At 37.7% G+C, this 13,146-nt stretch overlaps 1 protein-coding gene across 3 annotated transcripts in view; it reads right to left on the minus strand.

Annotated features, from left to right (window-relative positions):
• ZNF782 (zinc finger protein 782) overlaps nt 1-13,146 on the minus strand; it is a 91,243-nt gene that overhangs the window by 6,704 nt on the left and 71,393 nt on the right. For all 3 annotated transcript variants that reach the window (XM_059889506.1, XM_005210417.5, XM_059889505.1), the window contains exon 4: nt 3,893-3,988. In XM_059889506.1, the coding sequence (XP_059745489.1) occupies nt 3,893-3,988 (96 nt within the window). The remainder of the gene's footprint in view (nt 1-3,892; nt 3,989-13,146) is intronic.

Raw genomic sequence — 13,146 nt, forward strand, 5'->3', positions numbered from 1 at the left:
TACTGAGATAGAGTTTGCCTTAGGGAAGCACACCAGTGACTCTATTCACAGTGAAACATAGAGTACAATGATAAGAAAACCACTAGTCTGTATGTTTCCAACTGGAGCTCCACCCTGGTCTGGGAACTAAGATTCTGCAAGCTACATGTATGGCAAACAAACAAACAAAAATCATGGCACCAACTTTCTTACGTTGAAAGAAAGTATCAGAAACATAAGTGTATAGGTGGAAGTGAGAAACCTGATGAGAGTTAAAGTAATTTTTCTGCCTGTGTTGGAGTTACCCCTCTTTCCTGGTTCTAGTGCCTTGGTATTATATCAGGGTTGTTCAGTAGTGAATCCCTCTTAATCATCAAATCTTTACTTTCCTTTTTTTTAATTTGTTCACTTATGTCCTCCAGACTAGTCTTGCTCCTGTCCAATCCTTAATTTCCATCTATTTTTCCACATATCTAGTTTTTATTCACTGCAAGATCTTAAGGATTGTGTTTCAAGTTGGCCCTAAAAATCTTTTAAGTATCCTTTTTTATATTTATTTACCACAAATTTCCTATGAACATTTGACTGCTATTGTCCTCTTGTTACCCACACTCCATGCAAAAATGTCATGCCCATGCTAAAAATATTTGAAGGCTTTGGTTATACTACCTTAGGTACCAACAGATGAAAGATTAAAGTGATGTAATTCAGAAAAAGAAAGTTTTACACTAACTATATGCTCATTATGTGTTCTTGCTACCAATCCTCTTAGCATGAGCATGCATGCATATTCAGTTGTGTTTGATTTTTTGCAAGCCCATGGACTATAGTCCACCAGGCTCCTCTGTCCATGGAATTTCCCAGGCAAGAATACTCGAGTGGGTTGCCATTTCCTCCTCCAGGGGATCTTCCTGACCCAGGGATGGAACCCAGGTTTCCTGTCTAGTACACATTATTTTCTGCTCTAATTTTTGATAGCGTATCAGTCCTCATTAAGTGGTTCATTTCCAACAATAACTTCATACTCACATTCTTTCCCTAAATTATCCTCCATTCTAGCCTTAGAACCCTTGAGAACGTAAGTGCCCTTCAGGTAGGGCACACTATTTTCCCAAATCTTAACAACAAAAAACAAAGTTTGTAACATCCTTCTCACAAATTTAAGCAACATTTATTTTAAAACCTGAAAGAAGCTACTACCTGTATATCATTCACTTTATAAAGGGATAAAAGCACCCATATCTGTGACTTTACAGTAAATACCCATCACCAAAATCAAGACGCATCTTAAAATTGAAGGAAAACCCATAAATGAGAAGCATTTTCTCTTTCTTGGTTGTACCTAAAATAATAGTTCACCTTTTAATCTATAGCACCATAGCTATGCTTTATGAAGCTTTGCTCACTTTTCCAAAATAAACCTTCACTGTGATATTCTTTGCATCCCTCTATAAATTTAGTTATGTAGCGTGTTTGCATAGCTTTGTTTTCAGAACATACTACATTCATCTTTATAAAATATGCTATTTATATTTCTAGATAAGAGGTTGGTAAACTTTTTCTGTGAAAGGCCATAGAGTTAATGATTTAGGCTTTACTGGTTATTCAGTCTCTACTGTAGCTATTCAAGTCTGCCTTGTAGCTTGAATATGTAAACAAATGGATATTGCTGTGTTCCAATAAATGTTTCTTTGCCAAAACAATCAGTAGGCAGGATTTGGCATGTGGGCCACAGTTTGCCAAGCACTCTTCTAGAGTCCTGGAGAAGGAAATGGCAATCCACTCCAGTACTCTTGCCTGGAAAATTCCATGGATGGAGGAGCCTGGTAGGCTACAGTCTATGGGGTCGCAAAAAGTCAGACACGACTGAGTGACTTTAGTTTCTTTCTTTCTATAGTTCCTTTTGGAGAAGGAAATGGCAACCCACTCCAGTGTTCTTGCCTGGAGAATCCCATAGACGGAGGGGCCTGGTGGGCTGCAGTCTATGGGGTTGCAAAGAGTCAGACATGACTGAGCAACTAACACATACACATACACATACACACACACACACACACACACACACACACACACACACATTCTAGAGTCCACAGGGTGTGAAACAAAATTAGAGAGGGATATTAAGGTTGACTACTTCTAATGAGTTCCTGTTTCTCCTTATAACTCTTGCAGTTTTTTGTTTTATGAATCTTGATGACAGTTTATTTGGTGTACTAATATTTTGAACTTTTCTGTATCCTTTAAAAATTATCTTCTTTAGCATTATCAAAATGTCCTTTTTCCACCTGTTTTTGACCTGAACTGAACTTTGAAATAAATAAACACTGAGTTGCTTTTATGTTTACTGGCTTAATAATCCATGACTGCATTTTCAAACTTCCTAAACTATTTTGTAGATGTACTATTTGATGGGCTTCCCTAGTGGCTCAGTGGTAAAGAATCTGCCTGCCAAACAGGAGACGTGGATTCGATCCCTAGGTTGGGAAGATCCCTTGGCTAATGAAATGGCACCCCACTCCAGTATTCTTGCGTGGGAAATCCCATGGACAGAGGAGCTTGGAGGGCTACAGTCCATGGGGTCGTGAAAGAGTCAGACATGACTTAGTGACTAAGCAAGAACAATTTCTTTGATACAATATGATAGCCTTTTCTCTTAATAGGTGTATTTAATCCATTTACATTGAGAGTTGATATGTCAGATATGTTTGTCTTCCTCTGTTTTATGTTGTATGTTTGCATAGCTTTTGTGGTGAAAATTTTTAACACAGCAGGCCTAGACTGTTACCCTTAGAAAAGCCTGCTTACAAGATGAGCCCTTAACTAGCATCTGGGAACTCAGATTTCAAGATGGTTACCAGAATTGCTAAGAGGGGCTCAATGTGCTTAAACTGTTTGTACAAAAAATATATTTATGCTGAATAATTAGCTTCTATCAGAAAGCCTAGAATTTTGATATATGGGTGCCTACAGTAAAAACTCTGGGTTCAGTTCAGTTCAGTTGCTCAGTCATGTTCGACTCTTCGCGACCCCACGAATTGCAGCACGCCAGGCCTCCCTGTCCATCACCAACTTCCAGAGTTCACTCAGACTCACGTCCATCGAGTCAGTGATGCCATCCAGCCATCTCATCCTCTGTCGTCCCCTTCTCCTCCTGCCCCCAATCCCTCCCAGCATCAGACTCTTCATTGCAAATGAACTTTCCAGGTAGATATTTCACACGAGTTGTCATAACTGGTTTTCTACTGACTTTGCCCCATACATCTGTTCTCTTTACTGATTTTGCTCTGCATGATTTCACAGTATAAATCTTAGTTACGAGTATGCCTGTGTGCTGAGTCCTCCAGGTGAATTAATAAACCTGATGATGATCCTGAGGACCCTGATATAGTATTTATAAGAAACTTCTCTACTAATAGGTCTGTTTTCTTTAGTCTGTCAAATGTAAATAACTTTTAACAATTAGGAGGGTTGCACTTTGCTCTAGTCTTTATCCTTTCTAACTATACAATTTCTTAATCATCTATTAATTTTGATTGTATCTAGTAATTTATTATATAATGATAAAATTAATTTATTTCTCTCTTCTGCTCTGTTACTCCCAATTTCAGTTTATTAACTTTTCTTAGTTTTTACCTTTTTACTGTTAAATATGCATCCATTACTTAATTTTTCAGTTTCAAAGGGTATACTTAGCTCCCATCTTCTAAAGATGAGAATATCAACATGCTTACATTCCATTGCTTTTAGTTGTCCCCTTCTCACATTTTATTAGATTTATTATTTCTAAAATTTCAAATGTAAAGACCTCTAATAGGAGAGTGCTGAAAAACATTTCAAACTGCTGACTTCTATCTAGGTGATCACTTCGGATCTAATTTTCTTGGATGCCTTCTGCCAGTATTCAGTAACTCACCTGGGGAACTTCTGTTTATAAATTCTTTCTCTAATAACCATGGATCTTCTCCTTGTTCCAACATGAAGATCAGTTCTGGCTTTGTAAAGCAGTACCCTGTAAATGGGAAATACTTTAGCACTTGAGTTAGCTGCATAGGTTTCATTGTTTCTGAATGTGAAGAAAGGTACAGCTTCAGAAATGGCACATTGAGGGTGCTTGCTAGAATTTTTTTTTGGTGGAGGGAATGATAGCAAAAACCATTTTCTTATACTTATAAGGGATCACTCTTCTTAAACCCGTAAGTCACAAGCCTAAATAACATTAAGTTCTAAAATTGTCAATGTCTGTTCCTTAAACAAGATTTCATCAGGACTGACTCTATAGCCAGCCATAATGGAGTAGAAGAACCAATTTACCTCTCCATGAGGGCTTCTCAGGTGGTGCTAGTGGTAAAGAACCTGCCTGCTAATGTAGGCAATGCGGGTTACATCTCTAGGTGGGCATGGTAATCCACTCAACTATTCTTGCCTGGAGAATCCCATGGACTGAAGAGCCTGGTGGGCTACAGTCCATGGGATCACAGAGTTGGACACGACTGAAGCAACCACACACACACACAAACACACACACACACCTCCATATCAGACATCTAAACAAACCATACAAAGTGTATGAAATGGGTTTTAGACTTTAGAAAACAGGCAGTACAGACAGTGATACTTGAGAACAGAGAAACAAATGAGGTGAGCCCTGTGATTACCAAAGCTTATTGCTTAGAGAGTTTTCAACCCTAAACAAAAAGAGACCACCAAAACCGCTTGGTGGACTCACTAAGTTAAGGCAATAGAATTGGACCTCAAGAAAGTCATGACAAATAGGATTTGTAAGAGAAAATACAAGAGAAGAAAGATACAGAGTCTTTGTCTGATCTGCAGAAGGGTCTCCTGAGTACTAACTTTTGAAAATGTAAGGAAAACACTTGAGGTTGGGGAAAAACCAGTGGAAAAGCGTAGGCTGAACTTTCACAAAGCACACAGAGAGGTATAAAACTTCCTAACCCATGGCCAATTGGATACAGTAACCAGAAGGGCATTTATTGCCTTGGTAGAGGGGCCAAATGAGTCTGAGAGTAAAATGAGTTCTGAATCCAATATAACAAAACTTAAAGCAAACCTTTAAAGGATTAAAGTAATTCCAAGTAATTTAAATTCATCCTAGGAAAGGGCCCAGAAGATTTCAGACAATACAGCAAAACTACCACTTAACAACATAAAATCTGTAACATCTAGCCCTCGATAAAAAATTACTTAATATGAATAAAAGGGATGTATTATTGTAATCAAGAAGAAAAATGAATCAGTAAGCCACAGAGTAAGAAACGACACATAAAATTAATAGTCAAGGCCATTAAAACAGTAAAAATACTCCATATGTTCAAGAATATGATAAGAGAATTTATTAAAAAAAGTTCCTAACTGGAATTCTCAATATGAAAAATATCTGAAATGAGTAAACAAATCAACCAAACAAGAAACAAAAAAAAAATGGATAAGATTAATAATAGTATACACACACACACACACACACACACACACACTACATATGGAAGGTTAAATGACAAAAGGCACAATGGATAACTTTAAGGTTAAAAACTATGAAAGAAGAAACCCACAGTGAATACAGACTAGAAAATAATAAACAGTTATTTCTGACCTATGGGATAAAGTTGTCTAATATGGGTAACTAGTATTTCAGAAGGAACAAAGAGAGAATGGAAAAAGCAATAATGGGCAAAAGTTAGATTTTTGAAAGCAAAGTGAAAGTGAAAGTTGCTCAGTTGTGTCTGACTCTTTGCAACCCCATGGACTATACAGTCCATGGAATTCTCTAGGCCAGAATACTGAAATGGGTAGCCTTTCCCTTCTCCAAGGGATCTTCACAACCCAGGGACTGAACCAAGATCTTCCGCATTAGAGGCAGATTCTTTACCAGCTGAGCCACAAGGGAAACCCAAGAAGTGTATAAATCCATGGACCTAAGAAGCTAAATAAACGCCAAGGAGAAGTAACATGAAGAACACCACACCAAGATACATTATAATTAAATTGCTAAAGTCACAGATAAAAAGAAAATGTTGAATAGAAAAAGACATAATATGTATGGAAGAAGAAAAAAGAATGGATGCCTACTTTTTGTCACAAATTATACGTCAGAAGACTATGAAGTAACAATTTTAAAGTACTGAAAGAAAAAAGCCCGCCTAGAATTTTATACATGACTAATATAAGGCATTTTCAAACAAATAAAAATTGAAAGACTTTATCACCAACTGATATGTATTACAGGAAAGTTAATTCTCTGAAAGAAATTCTTCAGCTAGAAGAAAAATGAGATCAGGTGGAAATCTGGATTAATATATAGAAAAAAAAGAGCACCATAATCTGGACACAAGTGGATAAAAATAAAATAAACTTTTATCATTTTCAGAACTCTTAAAAATAGTAAATTGTGTTTTAAAACAACAATAATGTACTGTAGGAGATGGGAAATAGTGAGAGTTAGGAATATTGGGGATTTTAAACTTATGTAGATGAGGCATGCAGAGTTGCTGAGAAATTTACCAATATTTATTATAAGTTCAGTTCAGTTCAGTTCAGTTGCTCAGTTGTGTCCAACTCTGCGACCCCATGGACTGCAGCATGCCAGGCTTCCCTGTCCATCGCCAACACCTGAAGCTTGCTCAAACTCATGTCCATTGAGTTGGTGATGCCATCCAACCACCTCATCCTCCGTCATCTCCTTCTCCCACCTTCAATCTTTCCCAGCACAAGGGTCTTTTCCAATGAGTCAGTTCTTAGCATCAGGTGGCCAAAGTATTGGAGCTTCAGCTTTAGCATCAGTCCTTCCAATGAACAACCAGGACTGATCTCCTTTAGGATGGACTGGTTTGATCTCCTTGCAGTCCAAGGGACTCTCAAGAGTTTTCTCCAACACCACAGTTCAAGAGCATCGATTCTTCGGCACTCAGCTTTCTTTATAGTCCAACTCTCACATCCATACATGACTAATGGAAAAACCATAGCTTTGACTAGATGGACCTTTGTTGGCAATAGTAATGTCTCTGCTTTTTAATATGTTGTCTAGGTTGGTCATAGCTTTTATTCAAAGGAGCAAGTGTCTTTTAATTTTATGGCTTCAGTCACCATCTGCAGTGATTTTGGAGCCCCCAAAATAAAGTTTCTGTTTCCATTGTTTCCCCATCTATTTGCCATGAAGTGATGGGACCGGATGCCATGATCTTTGTTTTCTGAATGTTGAGTTTTAAGCCAACTTTTTCACTCTCCTCTTTCACTTTCATCAAGAGGCCCTTTAGTTCTTCTTTGCTTTCTGCCATCAGGGTGGTGTCATCTGCATATCTGAGATTATTGATATTTCTCCTGGCAATCTTGATTCCAGCTTGTGCTTCATCCAGCCCGACATTTCGCATTATGTACTCTGCATATAAGTTAAATAAGCAGGGTGACAATATACAGCCTTGACATACTCCTTTTCCTATTTGGAACCAGTCTGTTGTTCCATGTCCAGTTCTAACTGTTGTTTCTTGACCTGCATACAGATTTCTCAGGAGTCAGGTCAGGTGGTCTGGTATTCCCATCTCTTGAAGAATTTTTCAGTTTGCTGTGATCTACACAGTTAGAGGCTTAGTCAATAAAGCAGATGTTTTTCTGGTACTCCTTTCCTGTTTCAATGATCCAACAAATGTTGGCAGTATGATCTCTGGTTCCTCTGCCTTTTCTAAAACCAGCTTGAACATCTGGAAGTTCACGTATTGCTGAAGCCTGGCTTGGAGAATTTTAAGCATCACTGTACTAGCATGTGAGATGAGTGCAATTTTGTGGTAGTTTAAGCATTCTTTGGCTTACCCACCCACAAATGATTGATTTGTTTCCTGTGTTTACACTGTCAACTGCATGATCTTTTTTACTATGTAAGTTAAAATTATTTATATTTTGGAGATTGACCCTTTGTCAGTTGTTTTGTTTGCAAATATTTTTCCCCATTCTGAGGGTTGTCTTTATGTCTTGTTTGTGGTTTCCTTTGTTCTGCAAAAGCTTTTAACTAGGTCCCACTTGTTTATTTTTATTTTCATTACTCTGGGAGGTGGGTCAAAAAACATCTTGCTCTGATTTATGTCAAGTAGGTAAGTAAGTGTTAGTTGCTCAGTTGTGCCTGACTCTTTGCGACCCCACAGACTGCAGTCCACCAGGCTCCTCTGTCCATGAGATTTTTCCAGGCAAGGATACTGGAGTAGGTTGCCATTTCCTTCAAAGAGTGTTCTTATGTTTTCCTCTTAGAGTTTTATAGGGTCCAGTCTTACATTTAGGTCCTTAATCCATTCTGAGTTTATTTTTGTAGATGGTGTTAGGGAATGTTCTAATTTCATTCTTTTACATGTAACTGTCCAGTCTTCCCAGTACCACTTATTGAAGAGACTGCCTTTTTGCTATTGTTTAGTCTTGCCTCATATGTCATAGATTAGGTGACCACAGGTGCATGGGTTTATTTCTGGGCTTTCTATCCTGTTCCACTGATCTATATTTGTTTTTGTGTCAGTACCAAATTGTCTTTTTTTCTCTTAAAATGAAACAAAGATGAATATTTTATTAATAAAAGATACAACTCTCAAAGAAGATAGACATCATAAACCATTAGATACCTAACAACCAAGAAACAAAGATACATAAAACAAAAATAAGAAATATAAGGGAAAGCAAAAAATATATAATCATTGTAAGACATAATAACATTTCTCTGAGAATATTTTATCAAGTGCAGAAAAAATAATAGAAGCACCTTGAATGAGGTCATTAATAATTTAAATATAATAGATTTCTATTTATAGTACTCATATCTTATACAAATATATTTAAAATTTTGTATCTCATACATTGTTATTAGATGTCCATAGGACATTTAGAAAAACTGGCAGAAAGATAAACATTACTAAATTTCAAAAAGTAGAATTCTTTTTGTGATTCATACATATACGCATATATTATTTTTGAAATTATTATCCATTATAGGTTATTATATGGAGAAGGCAATGGCTACCCACTCCAGTACTCTTGCCTGGAAAATCCCATGGATGGAGGAGCCTGGTAGGCTTCAGTCCACGGGGTCGCAAAGAGTCAGACACGACTGAGCGACTTCCCTTTCACTTTTCACTTTCATGCATTGGAGAAGGACATGGCAACCCACTCCAGTGTTCTTGCCTGGAGAATCCCAGGGATGGCAGAGCCTGGTGGGCTGCCATCTACGGGGTCGCACAGAGTCGGACACGACTGAAGTGACTTAGCGGCATAGGTTATTATAAGATATTGACCATAGCTTCCTGTGCTATACAGTAAACTTTTGTTGCTTGTTGCATATCTATTTAAGTTAGAAATCTAACATTCTATTTATACTAAGTCAAACAAGTACAATAAAAATGCCATAAATTTTTTAGTTAGAAAAATTCATAGGTTTTCTAAAATATATATATATTATACATATTATTTATATATGTGTATACAAGAGCGTTTCTACTATGCTTGATAAAGGCTTGAGAAAGAACATCAAAAAAGATCTTCATATATTCCAGCAGTCTTTAAACATGGCTACTCATTAGAAACATATCTGGAGCTCTGGTGAAAAAAAAAATCAAAACCTGGGCATTTTCAAAAAATTCCAAGATAATTCTGAATTTTATGCATCTGAATTGTAAAAAGTGATTACAGGTTTTTCTATTAAATGGTACTTTTGGTGATATAGAATTCTATCATTTTTCTGTTGACCAATGATGATACAATGGTATTGCTACAGTTACATAATCACAATAGAGAAAGATGTTTATCAGTTTTCACAATCAATAGACAAAAAGATAATTACAGTTGCAAGTCATAATGGGAATATGATTAACCTAACAATATAAAATAATTATATACAATCTGGGGGGATCAAGTAGAGTCATGTGGTTAAGTGGAACTGGATACATGCACATGTTTTCATCTGTTCAGTTAGTCTATATATCTTTTGGTTGGGTACTTAATCCATTTACATTTAAGCTAATTATTGATATGTATGATCCTATTACTGTTTTCTTAATTGTTTGGGGTTTATATTCTGTAGGTAGGTATTTTTCTTTTCTTGTTTTCTGCCTAGAGAAGTTCCTTTAGCATTTGTTGTAAAGCTGGTTTGGTGGTGCTGAATTCTCTTAACTTTTGCTTATCTGGAAAGCTTTTGATTTGTTCAACAAATCTGAAGAAGACTCTTTCTGGGTAGAGTATTCTTAGTTGTAGGTTTTCCCATTTCATCACTTTAAATATATCATGTCATTCCCTTCTGGTAGAGTTTCTGTAGAGAAATCAGCTGATAGCCTGATGGGAGCTTTTATGTTGTCGTTTTTCCCTAGTTGGTTTTAATATTTTATCTCTGCCTTTAATTTGTGTCAGTTTGATTACTATGTGTCTCAGTGTGTTCCTCCTTGTGTTTATCCAGCCTGGGGCTCTCTCTGCTTCCTGGACTTGGTTGCCTATTTCCTTTCCCATGTTAGGGAAGTTTTCAGCTATTATCTCTTCAAATATTTTTTCAGGTCCTTTTCCTCTCCCTCTTCTCCTTCTGGGACCCTTGTAATGCAAATGTTGGTGCATTTAATGTTGTCCCAGAGGTCTGTCCCAGCCTATTATTTAAAATAGGCTGTCTTCATTTCTTTTCATTCTCTTTTTTCTATATTCTGTTCTGCGGCAGTGATTTCCACCATTCTGTCCTCCAGGCCACTTATCTGTTCTTTTGCCTCAGTTATTCTCCTATTGATTTCTTCTAGTGTATTATTCATCCCTGTTTGTTCTTTGTCCTCCTAGGTCTTTGGTAAACATTTCTTGCATCTTCTCAATCTTTGCCTCCATTCTTTTTCCAAGACCCTCAATCATCTTCAGTATCATTATTCTGAATTATTTTCTGGAATGTTGCCTATCTCCACTTCATGTAGTTGTTTTTTTCTGAGGTTTTATCTTGTCCCTTCATCTAGGACATAACTTTCTGCTTTTCCAAGCTAATTAAGTTTCTGTAATGTGGCTTTGTTTTAGTCACTGTGGGACTGTGGTTATTTTTGCTTCTTCTGTCTGCCCTCTGATGGAGGTTAAAAAGCTTGTGTAAGCTTCCTGATAGGAGGCACTGGCAGTGGGGAAAAACTGGGTCTTGCTCTGTTCGGCAGGGCCATGCTCAATAAAGCTTTAATTCAAGTACCTGCTGATGAGTGGGGTTGTGCTCCCTCCCTGGTAGTTTTTTGGCCTGAAGCTACCCAGGCCTTGGGCATATGGGCTCTTTAGTAGGGCTAATGGCAACTTCCAAGAGGGTTTACACCAAGGGGGACCTTCCCAGACTGCTGCTGCCAGTGCCCCCATCCCTGTGGTGAGCGCCTGCCAATCCATGCCTACACAGGAGACCTTCCAACACCAGCAGGTAGTTTTGGTTCAGTCTCCTGTGGGTTCACAGATCCTTTCCTCTGAGTCTTTGTGTATGCAAGATTTTGCTGGTGCCCTCCAAGACTGGAGTCTGTTTCCCCCAGTCCTGTGGAAGTCTTATAATCAAATCCCACTGGCCTTCAAGTTCAGATTCCCTGGGGATTCCCAGTCCCTCTGTTGGATCCCCAAGCTGGGAAGCCTGACAGAAGATCTTCATAAGCCCAAACTTCAAAAGAACCAACAGATGCATTTTATGTCTCAATATCTAAAGAGAAAGAAATCTAGCTTTAGGTTTTGGTTAAACTTTAAATATCTTTCCACTTCTGAATTTACTGTTTTCATGTATTTACAACAGATATGCCAGCTTTGTTTCTACATTGCAACTCAGAGTTAATGCTTCTTGTCACTTAATTTGGAAATCTTTACCCTTGTACCAAACTTCAGATTACCTTTCTGATATATTAACAAAATAGAATTAAGTGAAGAGGATGGAACTGAAATTTAGACCACACTTTTTTATTCTTGTTAATGTTCAGTTGTTAAGATTTGTCTGAATCTTTGTGACCCCATGAACTGCAGCACACCAGGCTTCCCTGTCCTTCACTATCTCCCTAGGTTTGCCCAAACTCATGTCCACTGAGTTGGTGATGCCATCAAACGATCTCATCCTCTGTTGCCCCCTTCTTCTCCTGCTCTCATTATTTCCCAGCATCACAGTTATTTCCAGTGAGTCAGCTCTTCATATCAGGTGGCCAAAGTCCTGGAGCTTCAGTTCCAGCATCAGTCCTTTCAATGAATATTTAGGGTTGATTTCCTTTAGATCGACTGGCTTTATCTTGCTGTCCAAGAGACTCTCAAGAGTTTTCTCCAGAACCAAAATTTGAAAGCATCAATTCTTTGACACTCAGCCTTCTTTATGGTTCGACTCTCACATCCATACAGAACTGCTGGAAAAACCATAACTTGGACTATATGGACTTTTGTCAGCAAAGTGACATCTCTGCTTTTTAATATGATGTCCAGGTTTGTCCTAGTTTTTCTTCAAGGAGCAATGGCTGCAGTCATTCTCCGCAGAGATTTTGGAGCCCAAGAAAATAAAATCTGTCACTAGTTTCCACTTTTTCTCCACCTATTTACCATGAAGTGATAGGACCAGATGCCATGATCTTAGTTTTTGAATGTGGAGTTTCAAGCCAGCTTTTTCATCACCCTCATCATCCTCAGCTCTTTAGTTCCTCCTTGCTCTCTGTCATTAGAATGGTATCATCTGCATACCTGAGGTTGTTTTCTTCCAGCTACCTTGATTCCAGCTTGTGAGTCATCCAGCCCAGCATTTTGCAAGATGTACTCTGCATATAAGTTAAAAACTTACATATTAAATTCTACTCAAAGTGAGCTTATTCTAATTTTGGATTCACTTTTTAAAACCACAGCATTAGCAGCAACAATCAGATTGCCCAAATAATGCACCTTCCCTTAGAGATGTTCTGCTTATCTGTATTCTATTTTTTTTCTCTGTAATGACTGAGCCATTTATATTGTTCTGTCGTGCAGTGATTCCCCTCTCCCTTTCCTCTCCATTCTGCTGTACTCATGCCTTGAGGAGGTTCCCCCCCCCTCAATACATGTCTTATTTAAGAATACTTTTAAATTAACAGAAAAATGGCAAAGAGAGAAAGGAGAATTCTTGTATAACTTGTATCCAACTTACCCTACTGTTAACATTCTTTATCACTAGCATGTTTGACGTACCAATTAATATAATAATGA

This window comes from Bos taurus, chromosome 8 (genome assembly GCF_002263795.3).
Source record: "Bos taurus isolate L1 Dominette 01449 registration number 42190680 breed Hereford chromosome 8, ARS-UCD2.0, whole genome shotgun sequence".
Lineage (NCBI taxonomy): Eukaryota > Metazoa > Chordata > Mammalia > Artiodactyla > Bovidae > Bos > Bos taurus.